The sequence below is a fragment of the Aspergillus viridinutans genome (genome assembly GCF_018404265.1).
Source record: "Aspergillus viridinutans IFM 47045 DNA, scaffold_2, whole genome shotgun sequence".
In the NCBI taxonomy this organism is placed as follows: domain Eukaryota; kingdom Fungi; phylum Ascomycota; class Eurotiomycetes; order Eurotiales; family Aspergillaceae; genus Aspergillus; species Aspergillus viridinutans.
Genome location: NW_025091218.1, coordinates 789,954 through 811,234, shown reverse-complemented (window position 1 = coordinate 811,234; position 21,281 = coordinate 789,954). Strand labels below are relative to the sequence as shown.

General features: G+C 46.9%; 5 protein-coding genes and 3 non-coding genes across 8 annotated transcripts; 4 read left to right on the top strand and 4 right to left on the bottom strand.

Moving 5' to 3' along the window:
- Positions 1-453: 453 nt before the first annotated feature.
- Aspvir_003889 (Ran GTPase-binding protein YRB1) lies at positions 454-1,544 on the top strand (the record flags this gene model as incomplete). Its single annotated transcript, XM_043267128.1, has 4 exons — positions 454-738; positions 967-1,225; positions 1,284-1,412; positions 1,474-1,544. The coding sequence occupies 4 exons, from the start codon at positions 454-456 to the stop codon at positions 1,542-1,544; spliced, it is 744 nt and encodes a 247-aa protein (XP_043123063.1).
- A 1,372-nt stretch (positions 1,545-2,916) lies between these two features.
- Positions 2,917-3,938, top strand: Aspvir_003888 (putative transcription initiation factor subunit (TAF30); the record flags this gene model as incomplete). The annotated part of the gene is made up of 5 exons (XM_043267127.1): positions 2,917-3,097; positions 3,202-3,347; positions 3,424-3,564; positions 3,647-3,767; positions 3,850-3,938. 5 exons carry the CDS (start codon positions 2,917-2,919, stop codon positions 3,936-3,938), a joined length of 678 nt encoding a protein of 225 aa, XP_043123062.1.
- A 676-nt stretch (positions 3,939-4,614) lies between these two features.
- Positions 4,615-5,597, bottom strand: Aspvir_003887 (phosducin family protein; the record flags this gene model as incomplete). The annotated part of the gene is made up of 3 exons (XM_043267126.1): positions 4,615-4,633; positions 4,692-4,921; positions 4,992-5,597. 3 exons carry the CDS (start codon positions 5,595-5,597, stop codon positions 4,615-4,617), a joined length of 855 nt encoding a protein of 284 aa, XP_043123061.1.
- A 2,716-nt stretch (positions 5,598-8,313) lies between these two features.
- On the bottom strand, positions 8,314-9,721 carry Aspvir_003886 (WD40 repeat domain-containing protein; the record flags this gene model as incomplete). Its single annotated transcript, XM_043267125.1, has 5 exons — positions 8,314-8,334; positions 8,434-8,553; positions 8,609-8,698; positions 8,765-9,477; positions 9,604-9,721. The coding sequence occupies 5 exons, from the start codon at positions 9,719-9,721 to the stop codon at positions 8,314-8,316; spliced, it is 1,062 nt and encodes a 353-aa protein (XP_043123060.1).
- A 3,308-nt stretch (positions 9,722-13,029) lies between these two features.
- Aspvir_003885 lies at positions 13,030-13,120 on the bottom strand. Its single transcript has one exon. It is a non-coding gene; the product is annotated as a tRNA-Phe (tRNA).
- Positions 13,121-17,149: 4,029 nt separating this feature from the next.
- Aspvir_003884 (uncharacterized protein) lies at positions 17,150-17,948 on the bottom strand (the record flags this gene model as incomplete). Its single annotated transcript, XM_043267124.1, has 2 exons — positions 17,150-17,742; positions 17,801-17,948. 2 exons carry the CDS (start codon positions 17,946-17,948, stop codon positions 17,150-17,152), a joined length of 741 nt encoding a protein of 246 aa, XP_043123059.1.
- An 832-nt stretch (positions 17,949-18,780) lies between these two features.
- On the top strand, positions 18,781-18,872 carry Aspvir_003883. Its single transcript has one exon. It is a non-coding gene; the product is annotated as a tRNA-Phe (tRNA).
- Positions 18,873-19,137: 265 nt separating this feature from the next.
- Aspvir_003882 lies at positions 19,138-19,228 on the top strand. Its single transcript has one exon. It is a non-coding gene; the product is annotated as a tRNA-Phe (tRNA).
- Positions 19,229-21,281: the final 2,053 nt, after the last annotated feature.

Genomic DNA, 21,281 nt, shown 5'->3' with positions numbered 1-21,281 from the left:
AATCTTTCAGGCGATAGGGACGGACGGATAGTCATAAGCATGGGTTAACAGGGTTTACAAGAATATGGCTTATCTGATGACATTACTGGAACAATTGCTACTTTACGCTTTTCACGCATCCATCCTGGCAAGACAATCATGCTGGGAATTCTAGGACTGTCATAGATCATCCGTGCTTTGTAGTCTGTAGGAAATGGCCTTGAGCGGTGGCAGTAGTGGAGAAATTGTAGCCTTAGGCTACACTGCTGGGGGCCCGGGCATGATTATTTTGTGAGCGGGACGAACTCCCCACCTTTTGCAGGCCCTGAATCAAAACATATTTTGCCTCTTCCTTTCACTGCCTTCCACCACAAATAAAACTTTCCTCTTATCCGAATAATAGGTAAATAGTCCTTCGCTTCAAAACTGCAATCTCCAACTTACAAAACTTCTATAACCCCAGATCCTTCCACCATGTCTGACGTCGCTGAAACCAAGCCTGACCCCGCCACCAACGCTCCTGAGGCTCAGAAGCCTGAGGAGACTACACCAGCCGCCAACACTGAAGACTCGAAGCCTGCGGAAGAAAAGTCCGTGGCCGAGGCTGCGGTTGACACTGTCAAGGATGCTGCCAGCAAGACATCTGACAGCGTTTTCTCCATGTTCGGTGGTGGTCCCAAGAAGGAGAAGAAGGAGGAGACTGAAGACGCTAAAGATGAGCCTTCTGGTTCTTCTAAGGCTCAGCGGGGTGAAGAAGAGGTGGGTTTGCTTTTTTACACTGGTGTTGGTCTTCGTATTATGCTTGTTGTTTGGTGTCTTGATGCTGTGGTTATTCCTTCAGTCGTCTCTTTCGGTTCCTTTCTTGGTTTTTTTTACCGCGTGTGATGGACAGCATTTTTTTTTTTTGGAATGCGGGTTTCTGTAGAACGGGAGGGACCGTGAAACGTTCTTTATAAGCTACGAACTGACAGCTTTTGATAAATCTAGGATGAGGCACCCGAGTCCCCTGATGTCCACTTCGAGCCCGTTATTCGCCTGACGGAGAAGGTCGAGATTAAGACCAACGAAGAGCTTGAGGAGCAGGTCTTTAAGATGCGTGCCAAGCTGTTCCGATTCGACGCTGAGAGCAAGGAATGGAAGGAGCGTGGTACCGGTGACGTTAGACTTCTGAAGCACAAGGAGAACCAGAAGACCCGGCTAGTGATGCGCCGAGACAAGACCCTCAAGGTCTGCGCTAACCACTACGGTTAGTCTCTATATACTACCCAGCTGAGTTGACTGTGCTGAGGCTAATCGTTTCGCAGTTGTCCCCGACATGAAGCTCAAGCCCAATGTCGGCAGTGACCGCAGCTGGGTTTGGAGTGTAACTGCGGACGTCAGCGAGGGTGAACCTGAGGCTCAGACCCTGGCCATTCGTTTCGCCAACAGCGAGAGTAAGTCCTGGATGATGATAAGCTTGGGTTCTATGCAATGTTTGCTAAGCAGACATTACAGATGCCAATCTCTTCAAGGAAGCCTTCGAGAAGGCCCAGCAGGAGAACGAGAAGCTCATCGGCCAGCAGTAAGAAGTCTGCAGCTCCACGCTCCTGGAAATTGCGGTGTTTCTTGTAACCATTGAATTTCGATCCTATTTCGACAAATTTTGACTTATGGCCTGTCCCTGAACTCATCATCACCCCTTCAATTCCATTATTCCCCGCCACAGTATCTTCTTGTCAATCCCCCTTCCCCCTTTCCCCCCCGACGATTTCACCTGAGTGCGCAAATGATTCTGTAAGCTGGTGACAATGAGAGCTTGAGTCGACCAAGCATCAGATTCAACGCGCCCTCATCGTCTGGCAGGTGATATCGCGTGCCTTAAGACGTTCGAACCAATTTGGTGGTAGATAGACACACTATCCCCTCGAATATACGCATGAATACGCCCCACCTTTATGTACGAATTGTCCTAGTTATTAGATCTGCTCTGTGAACCTTTGTCTTGCAATGATTGCTCTCGTTTGCACATCCTCAATTGCAGGCATTGGATGTAGGCGGAGATGCTTGTAATTCAGTATCTGACTCAGTCGTATGACGAAAGACATGTATTTTCACGTAAGCCTTGTGGTACAGCCAGTTGACTCCCGATTCATTCTATTGCACTTGAGGTTTGGATGAAAGCGACCTTGGGCATATTCAGCTCTCTGGTGGCGAGTCACACTGCCCGCTACTTTCCCCCACTTGACAGCATCGATGAAGGCTTCCACAAAACGCCTTCACTTTCCTCTCACGTTTCTATCTTCTCCATTCATTCTTACCTGAGCTCTCTGAAAGTAGAGCTTACTTGGAGCTCACTGCAGCTGGTGGACGTTGGACACTTGTATTTCAGTCCGAATTTCTGATTTCTCTGCAGGCTTGGCGCGAAACATCCAACCTCGCTTCACCTTGATTCGCGCGACCCTTGAGTTGAGCCCGATAGCTCTTTGTCTCCCATTGCAGTACTCTGCAGTAAAAACACCGTACAAAAGACCGCTCTTCCGTCCTTCCTGACACCTCCGATCTACGTCAGCCTAAGAAAGGCCCGCTGGCAAAATGCCCGATGTGAGTCCGTCTGATTCACCCGATGAATGGAGTTCCTGCGTTACGCCCTCCAATGCTTGACGCAGGTACCGATCACCTTGCTGCTATCGCATGATGCTGACGCCGATATTTTTCCCTGCCGCGTAGGTCAAAAGAACAGTCCGGCTGGTCACAGAGCAGCATGTCGTGTACGTCGACTTCCCTCATACCCAACTGTCGGAGCTGCGCAAGAGCGATGCCTCTCTCCATGCCTTTCTTACACTTTGACTGTCTGAATACATTGCGCACGCGCGTGGTCCGGGCTGTTGCTACGCGCTTCCGTTTTCTACAGGCCTTAGTGGATAGAGCTGGTGGTTCTGCCTTTTGTGTTTTGCCCGGATGCTGACGCTTGCTCTTGCTTACTGTAGAAACAAGGACTCCGGCGTTGAAGGATTCCCACTGCGATCGTGGTCGATTGAGGTCTACCTCGTCAATGAGCACGGCGAGCAGGTGCCGGCGAACGTCTTCGACAAGGTGACATACACGTTGCATCCCAGTTTCGGGGACCGGGCAGTTCAGAGTACGTCGCTTCCTTTACCGCCATGCTATCAAATTCTTGTCACGTCATGAGCAAAAGGGTCTATCGATGTATCGAGGCTGACATGCAACCGCGTCAAACAACAGCTTTCAAGAACCCTCCATTCAGAATCTCGGAGGAAGGATGGGGCGAATTCGACCTGCAGATTGGCCTGACTGCCGCCGATAAGGAACACTTTTTCACGCACGACCTGAATTTCGCACAGGCGCGCTACGAGTCCAAACATGTCATTGTGAGCACTAGCCCTTGTGTTCTCGCGCGACCTATTGCCTGAGTCGCTCTTGTACTCATGCCTCTTATCTTTGCAGACATTCAAGAATCCCAAGCCAGCGCTGTTGGCTGCACTGCGCGAGTCGGGACCAGTACCCGGTGACGAGAACGGAGTGAAATCGAAACGCGCCGCAGGAGGCGAGGAGGGATCGAAAAAGAAGAAGCGGACGGAGAAGAATGTGAGTCTGATTTCTCTTCTCCCAGCCGAGGGGGATCTTTTCAGGCGAATATGACACGTAAACTAACCTCCTCCGGCAACAGGTCGACATGGACAAATTGGCCGACGGCCTCCAAAGACTTGGAGAAGACGACCTCCTCCAGGTCGTGCAGATGGTACACGACCACAAAGCGCCAGACTCATATACCAAGAACGATGTCGAGCGTACGTCTTGCCAATTATATCTGTTTCAAAAAATGGATTTATCTTCGAGAGACAATTGCTAACCGGTATCGCTGGCTTGCAGAGGGCGAATTCCACGTCGACCTTTATACCCTACCGGACAACCTGATCAAGATGCTGTGGGACTTTACACAAGACAAGGGGGCTCTGTAGTCGCTTTCTTCTTGTACCTTTTCTTTTCTTCATTTCTTTTTCTAAACCCGTTATTCCAATTCTGTTTTTATCTCCTTAACTTCCTATTCTTCCAGGTCATGTTATTTTCCCACCCACTTATCCTGATTTGTATCCCTGGTTCGATGAAGGTTCGTTGGGTTTGAGTGGCCTTCATACAGAGAAGATTTCCAAGAAGTAGGGAGCTGGCGAAAGCAATGATCCTAGTGACTAATGAAACAACAAAGAGAGACATGATCAAGGACAAGGCCCAATTCTAATCAATTGAGATGATAATATCTTCAAGAAAATCAGTCTATCGAAAGATGAACGCCATATGCCCAAAAAGAACAAATGAAACTGAAAACCGAAACGATTTGGATATCTCAAAAGTTTCATGCAGACGAGGCCGGAGACAAATGAAACAGCACGATAGTAGAGGCGTGGAAAACCCAGAAGGTAAATCACCAAATATCCGTCCATGAATGAAAGTAATGCCTCATCAAGAAGGAACCAAATGATAGTAGACGTCAAAACAAAATCCTGTAGAGAAAATGAGAAACAGACCAGAAGGAAACGACAAGAAGCCCGATGCGCCCGCTGTGCTCATTCTAGTGGAGCAATGATATTGCATAACATAATGAAAATTGGAGAAGAGAAGACTTTCAAGCAAGGAGGTCTACCACAGAATCCGGTAGCTGTGTATAGAGTTAGCAGACGATGGAAAGAAAAGCAGACGCCTGGCAATCAACATACGATTTGAGTAGGTCTTCCAGACTGTCTGCACTGCAGCTCCGGCCTTTGGGGATCTGCTTTAAAATCTCAACGATAGTAGCGAAGACGTCACCTGCTCTGTAAGCCAGCAGAGCAGGGGCGTCAATGTGGTCCATTTCGGCGATCTCATGGTCCAGCTTGATGAAGTGGACGGTTGGTTGCCTGCGCGCAATGGTATCCAGGCAGTCCTCCACGAGGGAGCTGACGTTGGACTGCGCTCATTGTCAGTTGTGCGTTCCACGAGCCTCCATTGGAAGGGGCATAAACCAGTATACTACTCACCTCCGGGTCGTACACACACACCACCACGACCGTCTCCGAGGAGACCTTCTCAATAGCATCCAGATAACCCCCCGCATCCACCGTCTCGACGGACCCGTACATTTTCCTCCGGGGACTGGCACGTCGTAGGTTCCGGTTCTGCAGCTCCTGCATGCGCGACTCCCGCCACTTGCGCATGAACTGCTCCTCGTCCTCGCTGGCGGAGCCATCCGGTGGCGAGGAGTTCTGCAGAAGATTGACATCATCAGTGACCGACTTGGAGTTGGAACGATGATGTGTATAGTCCATTCCCGTGGCACTGAGTAGGGTTCTGCGGAAGGAGCGCTTGCGCGCACGTTCGAAGGCCTGGGCATCAGCAATGACGCCCTTGGGCCCAGTATTGGCGTCGAACTTGGTCCTGGGGACCCGGTATGTAGTTGTCCGTGAACCCATGGCGGTACCGTCAAAGTCTTCCGAGTCTGAGAAGTGTGCGTGGTCGTCGTGGTTGGTGTCGTTGTCAGAGGCAGGCTCAGAGTCGCGATCAGAGTTATCTCGGTCCTCAGGATGAGTGGAGAACTTCTCCTGGTTGTTGGCAACAAGGCTGTTGAACTCGTCTTGAGCTGACATGACGAAAAGGAAGGAAGCAGGAAGGTGGGGTCGATGCCTAATTTTAAAGGGTAGACGATGATATTCGTGTCCCAAATTCAGCTCGCAGACAGGGCAAGCAAGTCGATCACGATTACACTTTTTTCTCTCTCTCTTTTTTGCCGCTTCCCTTTTTCCTTTTTTGGTTTTTGCCTTCTGGCTAGGGTACTCGAGTTCCGTTCTAGAACTCTAATTGGAGAAGGAAAAAAAAAAAAAGCAATTGACGAGAACGATAAGCAGTACGGAGTAGCCCTATGGCCCAAGAAAGGCAAAAGACGATGACGCGAAGGATCACTGCGGTTGGTTTCAGAATCTCGGATGTTTCTTCTCTGCCCCTGAACCACAGTCGGAGTTATGGCCGCTATTGGAAAGATGCTCCAGTGACAAGAGCGAGAGGAACGGAGTCCACGCCGATCAATTCCGCAATTGAGCGTTGAATCGGGAGATCGATTACTTTATTCGAGTGTCGACTTGTAGCGAAAGGACCAAAAGGATTCAAAAGGATTCGAATTTGCAGGGTCTAGATAGAGATAGGAGAAATCTAGAGTAGTTGCGTGAGTGAGTGGCAGATGAAACATTCCGACGATTCTTGTCGCTTGGGGAGTTAGCGGGGAAAACTAGCGTGCCTTAGGTTTCTCTGCAGCACCTCCCAAGCAATACAAGAATAGGAGCCAATCATAGTTTATGTTGCAGAGGCCCCTGTGTTTCAGGCGATGAAGATCCCATCTCAGCCACTTTTGGCAGGTCTCAACTTTATGACTTTTTTGGCATCCGGTTCTCGATGTATCAAATATCAATCGATTAGTCTAGTCAATGAATGGTTAATGCCGCACCCCAATTGGCACTAGAAGCAGCGAAGAACATTCCCTCTGCTCATGGCTGGAATGTACCACTCCCATATCACCTGATATCAAAAAAGGAGTAAAGTGAAGTTCAAAAGCTCATGAAGGCTAATTCATTATGAAGGTACGAAGGATCAGTCCGCTGGCTGCTGTTTGTTCTTCCATTGGCTCGACACGTTGTTATGACCCTCGTCAGGAGCGTCAGGCCACGTGGGAGTAGATGTTTCAGATGCAGATCCAACGCCATCTTGATGGCGATGCCTTCCGAACAGCCCGATCAACCCTTCCCAAATCCCAAATCGCAACTCATATCTAAGTCCATCCGTTATGGCGCGGTTGCGGCGCTTATCACCACCCAAGTACTCTGTACTAGCCTCGATTTGCTGCTGACTTACTTCCAAGAGCGCAGGAGAGGACCTCGTGGTGCCCAAGGTACTTACAAGCAGCCCAGCGCTCCAACATGGTCCGCGATACACCCAGTTCTCCACCGGAGCACTCAGTGCGCGATGGAAAAGAGACAACCAATGCGTGGAACCATTCACCTCTTGACATCTCCACCTTGTAGCTTCTTGCTACCTGATGGCAAGACCGGTAGATTCACGCAGCCCAGCAGCCGATTTGGGTTTCATTCCTAGGGACCCCTCACAACCTCATGTCGTCTAGTCGAAGGATAATACCTCGATTCGCTGCTAAGCTCCTGCGTTTCAATAGCGCCATGTTTCTCGTGAAACTCGAATCCCAGCCCAAACCTCAATCTCACCTATCCGGATCCTTATATGGCATGTAGAAATGGCTGGTATGCCTCGTATCAAGAGACTGTCAGACTCATGCGAAACAAGCCCAAACTGAAGCCGACCTATGAGTGCTTTCAGATGCACCAGTATGTCAATCGCAGCCCTCACCGCCCATATCGTGTCAACCAAGCCCCGCTGACAGGAGGTCGAGAGCTGCCTGATATCGGCAATCGTAGCTCAAGAGACGAGGAAATTCTGGAATCAACAATAGATTTTTGTAATGACAAATTAATTAGTTAACTAAGAGAACATTCGCCACAAGTCAGACAAAGGAAAACGTCATGGCCCTCTTCGAAAACATTCCCTCCCGTCCTATCAGCCGCAAGAATGAATACATGCAGAAAGAAAGTCAATGCGCAAGAGAGGCTGATCACAAATGAATAGGCAAAAGAAATAGAAATCAAAAATAATGAAGTGTCCCGTAAGACCAAAAGAAAAGCGACCATATAAAGACGGGAATAGGATATGCCAGACGAAAGAGCAAAGGTATAGGATAGGCTTGCAAGCGAGAATCCCTCCAAAGAGAAAAGAGGGAAATTAGAAGAACGAAGGAGTGTCCAAGGACGCGGACGTGTCTGCCTGTCTCACCCACTGTTCACTGCAAAAGGAGTGATTGAATGGACGGTGAGTTTAGGCTATGGGGACACTCCTCAGACAGCCATCCTAGGGGGCTCGTAGATCAATGTCATCATCAAATAGAAAAGAAAAGCAAAGATAACATATGAGCGCGCGCACAACATCAGCCATCGAACGTTGTCACCTAGATTTCCGGATTCATTAATTTGGCCCACGACCAACATCTGAAGGGTTCCAAATCTCGATCAAGTGTCCAATCACCTTGATCGAGGTCCAAGTGATTCGCTCGTCCCGCTCCCCGCAAACGTCTTTTGTAGTTCCGGATGGAAGATTAAAAGCGGACATTGCTCTTGAAGAAAATATGAAAATGTATCGTACAACGGCGGACATCCAACCTATTGTTGCAGAAAATGAATAGAAAAGAAGCCGAATGATGGAATCGCAAATGACTGAGACGGGGTATCTTCGCTCGATGATTCTGTTCTTTTACCAGGCCCAAACCTTGAGCTGTATCACGAATAGAAATATCAGTAATTGTGAAATGAAGACCAAAGAGCAATAAAATAAAATAACAATGGGAGTTTTTAACGCTTTCAAGGCACTTACAAGAGAATCCCAGGATCCAGTGCACAAACTGATGCCGTCATTGCTCACTCCAAGGCAGCTGACACGGTTTTCGTGGCCACTCAGAGAACCGACCTTGTCACCTCGAAGAACATCCCAGACCTGCGAACGTTAGCTTGCGCCCCTGTCGCAATGAATAGTTGTACCGTGCACATACCTTGCACTCGAAGTCATCATAACCGGCGAAGAGCAATCGTCCAGAGACCGAGAAAGCAACAGACGTGATGCCACAGAGAATTTGATCGCTCTGAAGCAAGGGAGTCTCATTAGCTATGAACGCAGGCAGACATCATGAACAAAAACACGAGCTTACCTGGTAGATGTTCAATTCCCGATCCGCACGGATGTCGAAGAGACGGCAGGAGGTGTCATCAGAACCTGTTCCGAAAGCGTTTCCGTCGGGGAAGAATTGAATGGCGTTGATATCTGATTCGTGTCCGGCAAAAGTCTGAACGGCCTTTCCGGTACGGATATCCCAGAGCTTGGCGAAAGCGTCGCAGGCACCAGAAACAAAGATGTTCTGGTTGGTGGGGTTGATGCTGATCGACATGACATCTCCCAGGTGATCCGCGAACTCAGTCACCTTGGATCCTGACTCAATATCCCACAGCATGCATGTCATGTCACCAGAGGAGGTGATAATGCGACGGTCGTTAATGAAACGGCAGCACGAGAGGTATCCAGAGTGCCCCGACAGTTCCCGCGCGACACGGGTCGGGCCTTCGCGGGAGGAGAGGTTGTAGATAGAGCAGATGTTGTCGAGACCTCCACACGCCACGTAGTTACCACTTGGAGCATAAGCGCAGGTCATCACCCACGATGATCTCAAGGGAATGGCATGGACTTTGTTGGTGGTGTAGGCGTCCCAGATAATCAATTTACCGTCCTGCGAGGCGGACACTAAATGACGACGGTCAGTTGACCAGTGCATGGCGTAGATCTTGGCCAGGTGGCCCTTGAGCGTTCGTCGAGGCTTCATTCCGATGCGAGGTAAGGTGTCGGTCTGGTTCTGTGCAACCTGACGAACTGTTTAGGGGGGTCAGTAGCCGAAATGGAACAGGAGACATTTGCGAAAGCAATGACAGTAAACGAGCTGCTGCGATCCCAGGAATTGAAATTTCGCGAAAACTCATGGTTTAAAAGGGTTCGTACGGGTTGTATCTGCCAGCTCATCTTTTCTGCGCTTGATTTTGTCCTTGAGACCTTCAGCTTCGCGCCTGGCCGCGGTAATCTTGGCCTGCATCTGCTCGCCGCTCATATCGGCTGCCATTTCGACCGAAAAGGAGGTCCCTGGGATGGGAGATTTGGTAATTGAGGAAATAGGCGTGCTTGGGATGTGAAACGGAGTCGAAGGAGGCGGCGCTGTAAATCCCAGGGGATCGGATTGGGATGACCGGGAGAGGGGGCGGGAAGACGGCTGTAGGAAGGGAACAGACAGAGGAAGAGTTGAACGAGAGGGAGCTGCGGGAGGAGGGGGTTGATTGGGTGTGGAGCGAGAGTTACGGCGGAAGCGACCGAGTGAAGAAGAAAGTTTCGACCCGGGGCAGTGGTGGTTCGAGCTTTGAACGAGGCAGGGGTATCCGTGCCGAAGAAGAGAGTATCAAAGAGAGCAAGAGTTGTATGGTTATGATGAGGAAGAATTTATTATTATTATTACAAAGGAGAAGGGCCACAAAACCCGAAGGAAAAGTCGATTAAAGGAAGGAGGAAAATAATAACTTTAATGTAGGGGAAACAAGTCGAGATGACACCGCCGGTAGCAACAGCAATAATGGTTACTTACCAAGCAGTTAAGGGGAACTAGTACCTCACTACCACCGGCACTACGGCATACCATACACTAGATAACAATAATATAATCAATCCATTACACTCATAGACATCGTAAGTTTTAAATCTATCTTCATTCTATCATTAAATCTTTTCCCTCTCAGTTTGCTTCATGTTCAGCAATGTGTCAACAAATGGGCCCAGATGGTGGACTAATTACTGCAGTCATATTGACTCAGGTATTGTTCGGGATGGCGATCAATTTGACGGTTCAGCTGTAGACAACAGTGATTTGCCTGCATAGTTGGATAGTATCTACACCGTCGATACAGCGATGCTCTGTATCGAATCACTACTTGGATAGACACCTAGATAGTAGATACTCAATGCCGGACATGGTTTGCAGAAGGAATACTTGTACATGCTTGCTAGGCCCAGACAGCACCTGCAGTAGCAAGCAGCTGAAAAGAGTCATGAACTGCTTGGTAATAGACGGAGCCTCCTGGATGGATACAGAAAAAAACCACAGCAAACTTGATTGGGTGTCTGGACCCACGCCATACCTATAGGTATATCGCACTCTGTACTCCGTACAGAAGGTAGGTAGTTGTCCTGTAATTTGTATGGGTAAATTATCAAGGTTATTGCGGTCACTAGGTAAGACGCAGCCAGTGAAGGTTAAGGTCATTGATTGGTGATTAATCTTCCCAAAGTGGAGGAGATTGAGACATTCTAGTCTTCTAAAGAAATTGAGGAAAATATGGATAGTTGTAATTGATTTTATTGTGGTGATGAGGATAAGAAACATCAACTTAATAGGTACCTAGACTAGTTGATCTGCTGAGCACGGAGGGAAAGAAAACATGTCAGACTGCAATAAATTTAAGAGTGCTCATAATTCGCTACAGATGTACTGAACAATATCAATTGCGAATGCAGTGTCTTATGCTGCGTATTTCATTATTCAATTTGGCATATATGCTAATGATGCTACAGGCGAGTAGACAGGTACATACTTCGTAGAGTGCGGGTAATCTGATAGTCCTATGTATGTCATATCACCAGCTATGGTACATTGCGATCCTTCCAATAAATCTAGATCCTGGGCATTATTTGCTTCTTCCGAAGCCCAAGTAGATATGGAAAGCGAAACTAAGTTCGATGAAAATAGTGTCTACATGTGGTCTCCCTTCAATGTAGTACCATCTGGATCCAGCCCAAAGCCATCAACTATATAGACAGTATCTACATATGGTATCAAAACTGATAATTCCTCAGCCTCACATTCGGCATTGTTCTCGGATATTTTCCTTCTGCGGTCTCCAGCCCCTGGATCATGCAGAAATACTTGCTAAAAGTCCGGAGGTAGGAGTGTATAAAAACAGATAGCCTCGGAGACATGATCAGAGATGGGCTAGCGCTGCAACATGTTACAACCCTTTTTATGTCTCTCTCTGCAAGGGCACGGGGGAACAACTAACTATCTTCTTAATCTTCTATCTCCTCACACAAAGTTATCTATCATCATAATCGATCATAGGCTGACTTTACATTCTACTATACTATTTCACTTGGAGAGATTTTGTACCAAAATTGCACTTGAACGCCTTCGCACACTGTGCCCGAGATGCGAGCCCACACGCTGTAGCGGGTCCCATTTAAATTTGACTCCATACTGAAAATCTCTTATCCACTTCGACTCTTGAAATTCAGGATCTGACTCCACTGTTGAATGATCGCTCATTGCTCAACGTTGGTCGTTCCTGAATCCTGACTAACCTCAAGTGCTACTACTACATACACTATTCCCAGTAAGGAGTACCCAGGTCCTAAGACTCCTGACCTGGCAGCGAACAAGCCGACGTTGGCGAGCTGAGAATCAGGACTGTTTCCCCAAGCTCGGTCCAGTTCATGCATGATTATAAACATAAGTATCATGATCCAGCAAGCACCTTCATCATGACTCGGCTGGTACATCTCTGGATTTCTGCACTTAAACGGCCAGGAGGCCTTGGTCAATGCAGACAAGAACCAGTGCAGAGAGCCCTGTTTAATTTTTTGCTGTTAAAATTGCAGGGATATCAACAATTGCCGGTCCCGTATGAGGCCGGACAACGAATCAAACAGCCCGGTCGATCTGAGGACAGTTGATTTCCCATCAGGCTTTTGAGGCATGAAGTATAAACTGACTCTTAGGTATGACGCAGGAATACGACCTTGTATGAGCGAGAACAGTACAAAGCACAAGGCTGAAGTCTGCATTCTGGACTCCAGACGTTGAATGCTTGTATTATTACCGTGTTGATAGGCGGCTAAATGGATCCTTGTCGGCTGGTGCCCATACATGACGGATTTCTAAACATAAATACACTTAACTTTGATCTGTGCATCTGAAAGAACATACAGATAAGAAGTATTCCATAGCTTCTCTTGCCTTGATTCCAATAAAGGACTGTCCAAAGATTATGTAGGTTTCTTGGTTAAGTTCCAGGCTTGGTTAGATCACAGCAGCCTATCCAGATGCTGGATGGCTGTCGATGCTTCACTGTGTACGGTTGTCAATGAATACTTTGCTGAACATGTAGAGAGGTACTTGTGAGCACTTCCTTTTCTCTTATATGAGATGACGAGCATCATTCAACCTATAGCGAAGGATGAAGTACCTTATACGCTGCGAAAGTCTGCTCCCTGTCAACGTCAACTGGGGGATTCATACCTAGCGCAGATTCCTGGGGGCCCTTTATCTTGGTATATCAAGCGATCTTTGCTGTCTACAAAGACACGACAAAAAAGGGCCAAAAAGAAACTTGGGGTGAGCCGGGATTGAACCGGCGACCTTACGATTTAGTGACTGAGTTCAACTTCAGTCGTACGCTACTCCCAGCTGAGCTATCACCCCATTTGATGGTGTTAACTTTAGAGTTTTACAACTAGGTGCCAGAATGAATGTAGCTGACTAATCTAATAACCCCATAACGTAATTCCCGGGTGAGCCGGCCACCCGGGTCAGCCGGCCACCCCTCATCCGATTTCGACGCGTTCGAACGTTTGAAGCCATCCAAATCAACCAAAACAATATATTTTTATTAGATCTAGCTAGTATGGCGTGTAGGGCATCTAGTTCTAATATGCCCTATAATGAAGCAATTAGAACACCTTGGTGGCGCGCGTTTTAGGGGTTCTGAATGTAAAGGCGCGGAATCAATGGATGGCCCCCCCCCCCATCTCATTATTCTGCTCATTTCTTGCCTGGATAAGATCCCTAGCTTCCTGGATACAGAGTCCTTCATTAGGAGTTATCTGGCGCCTAGATCTCTTTGATTTCCGCCTCTCCTTCTCATTAGCTGCATGTAAATCATGATTTTCCTTTACTAGTAGAGCTGCGCTATGCATAGCCATCTCATAACCCTTTATAAGCTGCTGGATAGCTAGTTTTAAAGGCATTAAAGGGCTTTAAGATTGTTGTTTTAGGAGCTTCTTAACTGAGGATGCTTGCTTTTATAATTATCAAAGTGTATAAGGCATAGCAAGCTATGAGGAGCTGGTTAATTAACTAGCACAGCTTAGAGGGGGGGTAGGGGTAGATACAGAGATATTTAGCTTCTCAAGCACTCTCTTTAGCTTAAAAGGGTAGATTCCAGCTGCGGTAAAGCCATTCTAGATATTTAGAGGCTTAAAAACCTCTAGATGAGCTGTTGGATATGCTCAAAGGAAGTTAAACTTATTAATATAGTTATATCCTAGGCGCATCTTCTCCTCAACAAGGCATCTATAAGCCTGTTTTAATAAGCTAAAATAACTAACATCTAGTAGTTATAAGAGATAAGAAAAATGAGCAGGCATATAGAGAGCAATAATATCATTCTCTTTACAGGCTTTATTAAAACCAGGTATTAGATAGCTTCCGTAACTATCTAAGATAAGTAGATAATATCTTCTAATTATATAGCTCCTTATTACAGGGATAAAGATCTTTTAAAGCCACTAGAGGCCTATCTCATCTATTATCCATTCATTTTAACTAACTTTGATTCTCTAATTAGGTGGTAGAGTTTAATCTTAATACCATCCTTTAATATAAACCTTCCCCTTAAAGATTATACACAAAGGAAGCACCTAGCCAGTTATATTAATGCATTTAATTATTATAACCTATTCCTAATTACCTAGCTGAATAAGATGAGGCTTCCTAGGCATATTAGCTCTTATAACTACCTTAGTAGTTGCAATCAAGCCCATAGTAAAGCCAGTTTCATCAAAATTATAGATATCTTTATAGGAAATACCATATTATATCTGGATCTTTTATAGGCAGTTAAACCACCCCTTAATAATCTTTAGATCCTCACAATAAGCTTAGCTATAATTATATTATTAAATATATTAAGTTTTGATCTCCTCACGCTAATTAGTAAAGATAGATACCCAGTTCTTGCCAACAGGTTTAAATCCAGAGGGATTATCTGCCTGGAGAAGGATATTGGCCATCTCTTACACATGAGATGGCCTAGGGGGGACTCCACACAGATCCCTAGATAGTATCTATTCTACTAATAATTCTTCTTGTGTAGGAGATAGTCAGTGATTATAGCTGCATTGTTCAATTTGATATTGGCATCCATTCAACCGATCTTGGAGGGTAGATCTAGGCATGTTGAATATCTCTGCAGCGTGGTGAATGCTTGAAATTTCATTCTTTTTCAAAGTAGATATTGCTAGTTGAATCCTTCCCTCTTGCTCCACCAATTTTCCAGGGGTTTGACGTGGTTTTGATGGCATTTTGGTTGATTTGGATAGCTTCAGGATTCAAACGCGTTGAAATTCAATGAGGTGGCCGGCTGACCCGGGTGGCCGGCTCACCCGGGAATTACGTTAACTAAGGTAGTTAACTAACTGGTCAACTAGTTATTGGATGGTCCGATTTTACTATACCCCAAACTACCCTTACCTGTCCCATGTCCTGTGGTCTGAAAAGTGGCAGTAAATATTATTAGACTATAGAGCTACCATGTTGTCAGCATGTACTTGATCAAAATAAGATGACAATGGGAAAAATGTAGATATTTGGCCATGTGCCAAATCATCCAACTGAACCATCGCCCTGTTTGTTTTTGAGTTCACATCCATTATAATACGCGATCTCTTGTTGACTGCCTAACCTAGCACGGTAGGCAATAGTTAGGTAGATTCTGATGATGCTGACTAACACTCCCTTTACAACATGAACAAACTACTAACTAACCTTCAAGACTCATGATAACCATGAATTAGCTCCGTGACGCCTCAAGCCCTGCAGAATGTTCCAGAGTTTCTCAAGAACCTACACATCCCCAACAAATAGAAACTCGCTTCCTTGTTTACCTGACATTAGTGGCACACTATCTTATCCAGTACTCCATTGACTTGGGGTGGATGATCGTATGTAGATCATTCTCAATCTTCTGTGGGTTAAGGGGGATGTCTCTTCCTCTTCCGGCTTGGATCAGTCGCTTGTACATCCCCGAGGTGCTTTTGCCTGAGTCTCCTTAGCACCACTTTCATGGTAGAGAAGTTTGCTTTCCTAAGAAAGCTCTGTCGCACTGTGGGATCGTCCCTGGGGTCAAAAACTTCACTTGTGACCTTGGTCCAGAACTTTGACAGGACTGTTGAATTGACGGTGTCCCAATTCTCGACTGGCCTGAAATTTCGGTCTTTCCCCTTGCAGCTCTTGCATTTTAGTCGTGGAATGACGAAGCGAGGCTCTTTTTCTATCGTCCATCGGGGATAGCCACACAATTTCGGACTACTGCAACTCATACATATTGTCTGAACTGTTTTCGGTAACCCGTCGAGTTCCTCTTCCAAGCGGCAAAGGAACGAGTCAAAGTCCCCACGCCCATTCTTGTTCGGGGGATTTTCCAGAACTTTTCGGGTGCCTCTTATATGCGGTTGCCACTCGTCAAGCGGAACAAGGTCTGTCCTGCCTTTGCACCCTGGTCGACCGCAACCCCCGACTTCGAGTGTCCTTACGACATAAGCCGCGCGCTTCTTCATTGCGAATCGAGAAAAGGCATCGTCGAGCACTCGGAGACGACAGGAAGAACATTTTCTCTGCATGACTCGTCCAGGTGCACCAGGTATGGTTAGCTCTAAGATTATGTGCCTCCTTTTGCGGGCAATAGACTCGGTATACGTCCACGCCACTTGGAGGGCTAATTCTCCTATGGATGCAGTCTGAATATCATCTGATTGAAGCGTGTTTTCACCACAGCCAAGAAGCAAAAACACCGTCTCAAGCTCCTCGCGGCTTTCTATTGCGACTCCACAGATCTTCAGACCATCTTGGTCTTGTAGCCAGTCAATAATTTCCCTGGGCAGATCAAACCAATCGGAGTCTACGACTGCAGAGTTCCCAAGACCACTCAATCTTTCTTTGGTTAAGGCATCTAAAGATAAGTTTTGACGGGAGATCCTTTGGCTAACAGCAAGCCAGGATTTAACCAGGTGCCGCACTTTTCCGCTATGAGATCTCCAAAGCTCCTAATACTCTCGTTAAATCTCTATTTCCAATTACATTTTTTGGCCTTTGGATTCACTCACAAGATCAGTATTTCCGTCAGCATTTCTGATAGGGGGTTCCTGTGCTTCTTTCTCCTGATCCTTCTCTAAGCCCTGTAGGATCTGTCGAATTTGTCGCCTCTGTTCCTTCCTTTTGCTTTCAAGACATGATTGTCGCTCTTCTTCTTCTTGGGCCTTCATTGGAAATGCGGCTCTCGTCTCTTCTCTTGCAGACTCCATTAGCTTCTCACGAACATCTCGTTGCTCTTTTGTAAGACGAGGATACTTGTTGTGCGGATACTGCCCGTAGAAGTTGTCTTTGATAGACAGGCCAACCAACCTTGCAGCCAGACCTAATGCTGCATCCTGTATCTTTGCTTGGATGGTTCTGTCAGGGACACCGTTCGTTGTAGTACGTGGTCTGGGCTGAAAAAAACCACTGAGGGTGGTGCACCCAAAACACGAAGCGTTTTAGTGTTTTTCCATCTTCTTCTAGGTCCAAATAGAGTTTGACATCTTTATACTTCCCCCATAAAGGGAATCGAATCAGCCGACCTTGCTGTTCTACTTTCCTCCACACAACCTCGCCCCAACATATCTCGACGATAGCAGACATGTTTTGACGCAGATCGCGAACGAAATCATCGTGGGGCTTTTGGACGTCATCTGTCCAGAGGTGAAGATAGATTAGTGTCTCCTCTCTGCGGCAAATCTGGTCAAACATGAATGAATTCTGGGACGAGAATCCGTTCTCGTGTAGTAGATAGATGGTTGGGTTGCTTGGGTCGTCGGTCTCATTACTGTGTGGATCCGTGACATAGAACGTTGGATTGAGGAGATGGTGTGCTATGGGGGCAGCGATGGATCCACTAGGACGTAGGATAAAGTGAGCTGGTCGCTCAGTTCCACGCTGTCTCCAAGCACTGGTCTCTTCACGGACGAACTCACTGAACCGCCCTTCAAATTCCCAGACGTGTTGTGGCCCTGCTTTTCCACCGCGAGTCAGCATGCATCCGAAGACGAGAAGTCTAACATGACATACGACGCGGAAGTTCCCTTTCAAGCGTCCGTATCAGGGGCATGAGTCGCTGCAAGACTTCATACTCATCTTCATTCAGGAAATGACTTGGATCCTCTAACCTAACATGTGCAAAGAATTGAAAGGGATGGGAATCCTGATTGTTCTCCATAGTGAGGTCAGCATATGAAGGGAGTCGCGGTCAGTATAGAGCTGTTGGGCGAGGGCCATAGACGAGGTGTCGTATGTATAGAGGTCAGAGGGGCAATAGGTGAAAAGGGCAGGTAATAGGGAGAGGAAAAAGGGCAATGCAGGAGAAATGAGGAAATGAGTGAATGGGTTTGGGGAATGGTCGTTGCCAGAGACATTGATGACTGCCTCAACAAATAGCGAGAAAATGAGGCCGGTTGAATTGCTCTAGGCACACAGTGGGGGAAGATGACGGAATAGGTACAATATGAAGCCATCGAAAGAAACCATGGAGAAAAGAACCCTGCAAATATGTGGAGTTAGGAACAAGTGATGCTGAGCTTAGGCGCATGGTGTATTGATATTTTTGTATCGGAAGAAGTAGTCGTACTGTATAGTCGTACTTTCATATACCCAACATAAAGTAGCCGTCGAGAACACTTACCGTGCAGGTGTTACATAAGCCTCTACGGAGTAGATAGCCTCCATTGCACCCATATTACTACTGATCCAGCTGAAAATTGCGACATGCCCCGGTATCAAAAAGTTAAGTGGCCAGCCACCTGTGCCCTGTGATCTGCAGCAAAAAAGCCACCAAAGAGCACCTCGTAACGCACATATGCAGGCAATCAACTTGTTCTCCTGATTGGATAAGTTTGAGCCTCTGTTCGTATATCCATTTTCCCCTACTCCCATTGATTTAGGTGCTTGATACTCTGTATCGTCCTCGTGCTGTACACTACCCACCTTGCCTTGTCTCTACGGTGATGGAGAGCTATATTGGTGCATTATTTTCCATCCTTTCTCCATCAAATGGGGTGATAGCTCAGCTGGGAGTAGCGTACGACTGAAGTTTCACTCAGTCACCTAAATCGTAAGGTCGCCGGTTCAATCCCGGCTCACCCCATAATTCTTTTTGCGTTTCTCCCCGCTCTTTTTTTATATGATGTATATTTTTCTACTTTATTTCAACCCCACCACTTTCTGTATTTCTCACTCTCCTTTTTAATCACTCTTCGATTCACCAATTACCCTGCTATTGACGGTCAAGTACTGGTAAGCTTTAGAAACGCATACCCTCCCACCAATCACATGATTATTCGGAACATTAACGGCAGACATAATCAAGATTTAGATCACATATAATAAAATTGTACAGTCTTCCATCAAATGGGGTGATAGCTCAGCTGGGAGTAGCGTACGACTGAAGTTTCACTCAGTCACTAAATCGTAAGGTCGCCGGTTCAATCCCGGCTCACCCCATTTATTTTGTTTTATTTTTGCTCCTAAATAAATATTACGTCCAGCTACTACTAGGTCGGGCCTAGCTAGAAGTGTTCACTGCTTTTTTACATATGTACCAAGCCGTTAGGTGTATACTCTCCTGCCTACGTTAACAATCCTAGTATCGTGGATATCTGAACAGCAACGACATAAGTCAGTCCAACGGGATGCAAAACCTTCGATTTCACATTTTAATACAAAACCAATACGGGAATTGTCCCTCCACTTGCTTAACGCACATCCAGGATTCCCTCTGCAGCCGACTATGCTCATTCAAGTAAGGAAGCAGGATATTCTCCCAGTGGGCCCTCCCCTTGTATACGGACACGGTCTCTCGCAGTTTCGAATCGCCTCGGCCAACCGTTTTGGGATGAAAGGCTCTTTCAAGATCTTGGGGATCGGCTGAAATGGATGCGGATCGTAAAGAATGGCCCTCGAACGGAGGAGACGCCGTAAGGTCTGTCGCTCAGATCGAAAATGGATCTCGTCGACGGTCAATCCTCGGCTGTTTGCCGTAGCCCATACTGAATCCATACTGTTAGTTTTCGCATGCTCCGTCACATGAGAGGTGGACAGTACGCACAAGCAACTTCGGCGCCGCTCTGAACCCCCATTCAGTGAGACCAGTGGAGGCCATCATCGAGCTGGATGAAGAACTGCGGAAGATCTGGTCAGTCACGGTACGCTTGCAGAGTAATTAGCATGGCTCACGTTATTTCGCTCGACGGGCCGCTCGGGCGTCAATGCCTTGGAAACCGGTTCATGGACTTTTGCTATGTCGCGGCGTAGCGAGGCACGCCAGCCTCGAAATGCAGCGTGTCCAGCGACAAGCGGGATTTCTCCCGGAGTCGCCAAAATCCGGGCAGACAGACAGACAGCTGCTGCGTCGAGATGATATTGGCCGTCTAGCTCCTTAGTATGGTGGACGTTCCTGCGCTCGATAGGGCTGTCTTGTCTTCATTCCCGATCATCAGAACGAGATCATCCTGAACGAGCAGGGTAGATGTGACCATAGCCTCCGTTGGGGTTCTTCCAGACCGTCAGTCTATCGTCCAGTAGCATCAAGACACATACTCGCGAGGTATTGGAACTGTTCGCGGGTCAAACAGTTGTGCAGGGTAGTCCCTTCCAACCGAAAGATCTTCGGATAACGCTGGACGAGATACTTTATAAGTTGCTCATAGACCTCAAACCAGGCATCCCCTCGTAACATCATTGTCCACGTACTTCCCATGGCCATGGAAGTCCTTCTCCAGCTCTGCCTTCGTGACTTCATGGTACCGCGTGAAGTATGAATCCATCTCGATTCAGTTGTCCCAGTCAATCTCCGGAAACCCCTGCTAAGGTAAGTGATGATTGAAAATCGAATACTGTGGTACGGATATACATACTACCTTAAATGAAATGATTATTCGATATCAACACTAAATTTAGTATTTAATATCCTTAGAATATGAGTATACTGCTACGTGTGGAGGTAGTGGCAATAGGTAATACATGTGGCGAACGGTAAAAAACTCCAAGGTCCACATCGTAGCTATAGTCCGCCGTACATGCCGACTCGGATGGCAAATGGAGGAAAGAGACAGAAATCACTAGTCAGCGTATCTAAGATCATCACCAAGCAAATGAAGCGTCTTCCATCAACGACTTGAGTGCGTAAAGCGTAGACAGACAGTGTAGATAGTACCTTGGGGGTTGCTGGCTATTTATGAAACAAAAAACCCCTTCTCGGTGCCAGTCTCCGCTTAGACTCTGGCCCGACTCGGCATCATAGTCAGACGCTCCCTGGCTCCGTTCGCTCTGTCTCTCACTTTCTCCTCTTTTGATTTTGCCCCCTCTCCGACACATAATCAAATCCTCCGCTAGACTTCAAATCCTCCAGCTCTTGGACTTTCATTTCTGTCATTATTTTGGTTTATACATATTGGCCCAACTTTTGTTGATGTCTTGTATTTGACTCTGGTCCTTCTTTCATTCCTGACTCTTGTTTTTGCATTCTCATCTGAATCATCCATCTCGTGGCTGCCCG